Consider the following 4,444-nt stretch of genomic DNA (forward strand, 5'->3'; position numbering starts at 1 on the left):
GGATCGCTTCTCCGAGACTTTTTTATCCGCCGCCCGCGAGAAGGAGAAGAAAACTACCCTGAAAGCTCCCAAGCTTGACGCGGCGGCGCGGCGGGCGGGCGGCTGCCGGAAGCGCCGAGATCCGGGCCGAAGAAGTTGCGTCAAATTCACCGCTGCGTCTAGGCACAAGAAAGAAAGAAATTACGTAGAGGAGTGAGTTATTGCGCCGACGCGGATCTGCGTGGAGGGGTGCCCGAATTCGGGGAGTTCGGCCGCGCGAGGGACCAAAAGGCAGGCACGCACGCCCCCAACCCGCCTCACCAAACCGCGTGCCTTAGCCAAGCCATGGTGGTCGTGGTCCGGCCGCTCTAGCACCCTCGCGCGCGCGCGCCTCGCGGAGCCAGCCATGGACCCGCCGTCGTCGTCCATCACCTTCGCCTCCTCCTCCTCCTACCTCTCCAACGGCTCCAGCCCCTGCTCGCTGCCGTCGGGGGCGCTGGCGCCGCCGCCGCCCGCCGCGGAGGGATGCGGCGGCGTGGAGAGCGCCAGCCTGGCGCGCCTCAGCCACAACCTCGAGCGCCTCCTCCTCGACCCCGACCTCGACTGCAGCGACGCCGACGTCGACATGGCCGACGGCGGGCCGCCCGTCCCCGTCCACCGCTGCATCCTCGCCGCGCGCAGCCCCTTCTTCTACGACCTCGTCCGCGGGGCCCGCCGCGGCGGCGGCGGCGACGGGCTCCTCCTCTCCGCCGCGATCTCCGGAGGCGGAGGCGGAGGCGGGGGTGGGGACGGGACCGGGAGGAGGCCGCGGTACAAGATGGAGGAGCTCGTCCCAGGGCGCCGCGTGGGGCGCGAGGCCTTCCTCGAGTTCACGCGCTACCTCTACACGGGCAGGCTCCGCCCCGCGCCGCACGACGTCGTGTCCTGCGCCGACCACGCGTGCCCGCACGACTCATGCCCGCCCGCCATCAGGTTCGCCGTCGAGCTCATGTACGCCGCCTGGACCTTCAAGATCCCCGATCTCGTCGCCGTCTTCCAGGTGCGGAACGCGTTGCCTCCTAATTCTGTAGAAAATAATCTTGGCTACACGCAAGGCGCAAACAATCCGCAATTAAATTGGCATGCTAAATTGGAACAGATGGATGAACAACAGGAAATCTGTGATTGTAACAGATTCTAATCATGACCTTACTAATCAGATGACTCCAAATTCTGTATAGAATAACCTTGGCCACACGCATGGCAACAAATAATTCGCAATATTTTTGTCATGCTAAATTGGAACAGATGGATGAAGAACAGTAAATCTGTGATAGTAACAGATAATCATGACCCTTTGTTACTCCCGTGTATTACTAATTAGTTGATCTTCTACTGCAGCGACGGCTTCTTAATTTTGTTGACAAGACTCTAGCAGAAGATGTCCTTCCTATTTTGCAAGTTGCTTTCCACTGCGAGCTTTCTGAGGTGCTAAACAAATGTGTCCAGAGGATTGCAAGGTCAGATCTGGATAGTGTATCTTTGGATAAGGAGCTCCCTCCAGAAGTTGCTGATGAGATAAAAAGGATCCGGGAGAAGTCTCCACCTGATGATGGCGACCCTATCATTCCTGACCCTGTGCACGAGAAAAGAGTCAGGAGAATCCACAGGGCGCTTGACTCTGATGATGTCGAACTTGTGAAATTGCTTCTTATTGAGTCTGACATCACCTTAGACGACGCCAACGCATTGCATTATGCTGCTGCTTACTGCGATTCAAAAGTTGTTTCAGAGTTGTTAGAGATGGAATTGGCCAGCTTGAATTTGAAGAATAGACGTGGATACACATCGCTCCACCTGGCTGCTATGAGGAGAGAACCCGCTATTATTATGCGTCTCCTAGGAAAAGGAGCCGTGGCGTCACAGTTGACAAATGATGGCCGGCTTGCAAGTAATATTTGCCGGCGGTTAACAAGGTTAAAAGACTACAATACAAAGATGGAGCAGGGCCAAGAGTCAAATAAAGACAGGATGTGCATCGAAATCCTAGAGAGGGAGATGATGAGGAATCCTATGATAGTGGAAGATTCTGTCACCTCACCTTTATTGGCTGATGATCTTCAGATGAAACTAGCCTACCTGGAAAACAGAGGTGAATTTCCCTTTTATGCATGATAGAATGGCATTTTGCTACTTGTAGGCAAATGTTTTATCAAGATTAAAATGATGCCCTCTTTTACTCTCTCCAGTATGGAGTACAGATGTTATACTTATGTTATACTTATATGACATTGAACATCCAAGTCAACTGTCCAATGTTCAGTGCTGTCATGCCATGCTAAAATGATCTATGGTTTCTGCAGTTTCGTTAGCAAGATTCTTCTTCCCTGCTGAAGCGAAGGTTGCCATGCATATTGCACAGGCAGATATCATACCAGAAGTTGGCGGGGTTTCTGCAGCAAGTACCTCTGGTAAACTGAAAGAAGTTGATCTGAACGAGACACCAGTACTACAAAACAAAAGGCTCCGTTCAAGGGCAGACGCGCTAATGAAAACAGGTGTGAAAAACCATTTGCCTATCTTTCCATTTCACTTTCACGGCACAATCTCTGTTTGCAAACTGTTAATTGTCTGTGAATCGATGTTCCTGACCAGTGACTACCATCTGGATATTTCGTCCAGTGCTACATCTGTGGCTAATTTGTTAGCTGTTAATACAACTAGAGATTCTGCATACAAACCTATGCCAAAATAACTTCATTATCATTTATTAGTATCATCAATACCTTGTTGATGAACCTCTCGATAGCATATGTATTTATACACTACAGAACATGACCATGTAAAATTATGTAGCCATTCTGGCATATGTTACTGTGCACCATATGCTGGCTTTTGCTGGCTAGTAAGCCTGCTGCCTACCCATGCACAAGCTCATTCTAAGGATGTGTTCACAACTTCTTGTTCATCTTGTCATATTACTGCCTTGACTGAAGGGGCAGATGCTTGCAGGTTGATGCGATTAGCATTGGTATCGACTTATTGTGCTCCCCGCTTTACATCATGATGTGGTATAGTTTCATCAAATGAATGGAGTTACCATCAACAGGATGTTATCTTTCTAACAATTTCTGCAGTTCGTTCAATACTATGCAACGTTTTACCTATCGAACTTTCCTGTGGTTACTGTGGTTCCTTGTAAATGTAGGTTCAGTAATCATTGTCCTGCAATGGTTATACATTTCACGAATTAAACATAATCTGCTTAGGAGTTCGATTTTCTTTCCCTTTTTGCTTTAATTCACGATGTTCCATTCATTGATACTTGTGTGCGATGCTCGCAGTGGAGCTGGGCCGTCGGTACTTCCCAAACTGCTCACAGGTGCTAGACAAAATTTTGGAGGATCACATGTCGGATGGGTTCGCTGTGTTCCATCAGCAAAACGGCACCCCTGATGAGCAAAAGGTGAAGAAGATGCGCTTGGGCGAACTGAAGGAGGACGTGCGCAAGGCATACAGCAAAGACACGGCCGATAACAGCGTGTACTCGGTCCTGTCATCTAACTCCTCATCCTCGCCGCCCCAGATGGCCGCGAAGAAGTGAGGGAAACCGCTTCCAATGTTACTGGAACAGAATACTAAAGAGGGATCTGCTAGGCATGCGTATGTATAGTGCTTACAGTGGTGTAAAATTAGATATTAAAGGAAGCCCCGGATAGTAGAGGATAGTATATACACTGTGCTGGACCTGAGTGTTGGAGGAGGCTCCCGTATGCTCGTTGTGAAGGAAGAGGCGCTGATCGACTCCGACGCTATGCGTGCAGCATGCTGTCTTTGTTTCCTATATAGCCGTTGCAATAGTTATATGTTCAATACTAGGGAGTAGTAGTGGTTCTTGAGGCTGTAGCAGGACTTGGAACTTCATGTGTAAGTGAAAGGAGACAGTTGCTTATTGTCCATTTGTTATCAATACATACATAGTTGGTTTCCGTAGCTCAAATTCTATGAGCTGCTGGAAGATGATGTATTCCTGTGGAAGACATCCTGAGAAACGTGAGTTCACAGCTGCACCATAGGAAGATTCTGTGCAAGGATGCGCAATCGCCAATCGGAGCTGTTGATGAGGAGGGAGCAGATGGAGATGCCTACAGTCAATATAAAATCTTGTTGCCTTTCTCTTTTTGACTGTCGTTATTTTCTGATGAATAGCTAGTATGTTCTGAACGCCTGCTTTAGTTTGATTGCTATCGGAAATTCAATTCGGCTCCCGGGTGCGTATGCTCCTTATATCAAAAAATTATATTTCGACTTGTCGAAAAATTTTAACAAAAAATTCTACATGTACATCTCCATAATATATGTGCATTCCTCAAGTTTCACGAAAAATTAATATTTTTTGTGGTCTATGTAAAAAAGAGAAAAATTATCCTGTAAAAAGCATTATTTTTAGCACTGAGTTTTGTCTTTTTTACACATGTCCCATGAC

General features: G+C 48.5%; 1 protein-coding gene across 1 annotated transcript; it reads left to right on the forward strand.

Moving 5' to 3' along the window:
• The first annotated feature begins 210 nt into the window (after positions 1 to 210).
• Positions 211 to 3,993, forward strand: LOC124662820 (BTB/POZ domain and ankyrin repeat-containing protein NPR2-like). The gene is made up of 4 exons (XM_047200613.1): positions 211 to 1,018; positions 1,360 to 2,110; positions 2,322 to 2,516; positions 3,303 to 3,993. Exons 1-4 carry the CDS (start codon positions 386 to 388, stop codon positions 3,560 to 3,562), a joined length of 1,839 nt encoding a protein of 612 aa, XP_047056569.1. The 5' UTR covers positions 211 to 385; the 3' UTR covers positions 3,563 to 3,993.
• The last annotated feature ends 451 nt before the right edge of the window (positions 3,994 to 4,444 follow it).

This window comes from Lolium rigidum, chromosome 6 (assembly GCF_022539505.1).
Source record: "Lolium rigidum isolate FL_2022 chromosome 6, APGP_CSIRO_Lrig_0.1, whole genome shotgun sequence".
Lineage (NCBI taxonomy): Eukaryota > Viridiplantae > Streptophyta > Magnoliopsida > Poales > Poaceae > Lolium > Lolium rigidum.

Excerpts from the sequence above, each read along its gene's own strand:
- LOC124662820 (XM_047200613.1), top strand. The coding sequence starts at position 386 with ATGGACCCGCCGTCGTCGTCCATCACCTTCGCCTCCTCCTCCTCCTAC. Across the intron at positions 1,019-1,359 it reads ATCTCGTCGCCGTCTTCCAG|CGACGGCTTCTTAATTTTGT; the intron begins GTGCGGAACGCG and ends CTTCTACTGCAG. Across the intron at positions 2,111-2,321 it reads AGCCTACCTGGAAAACAGAG|TTTCGTTAGCAAGATTCTTC; the intron begins GTGAATTTCCCT and ends TGGTTTCTGCAG.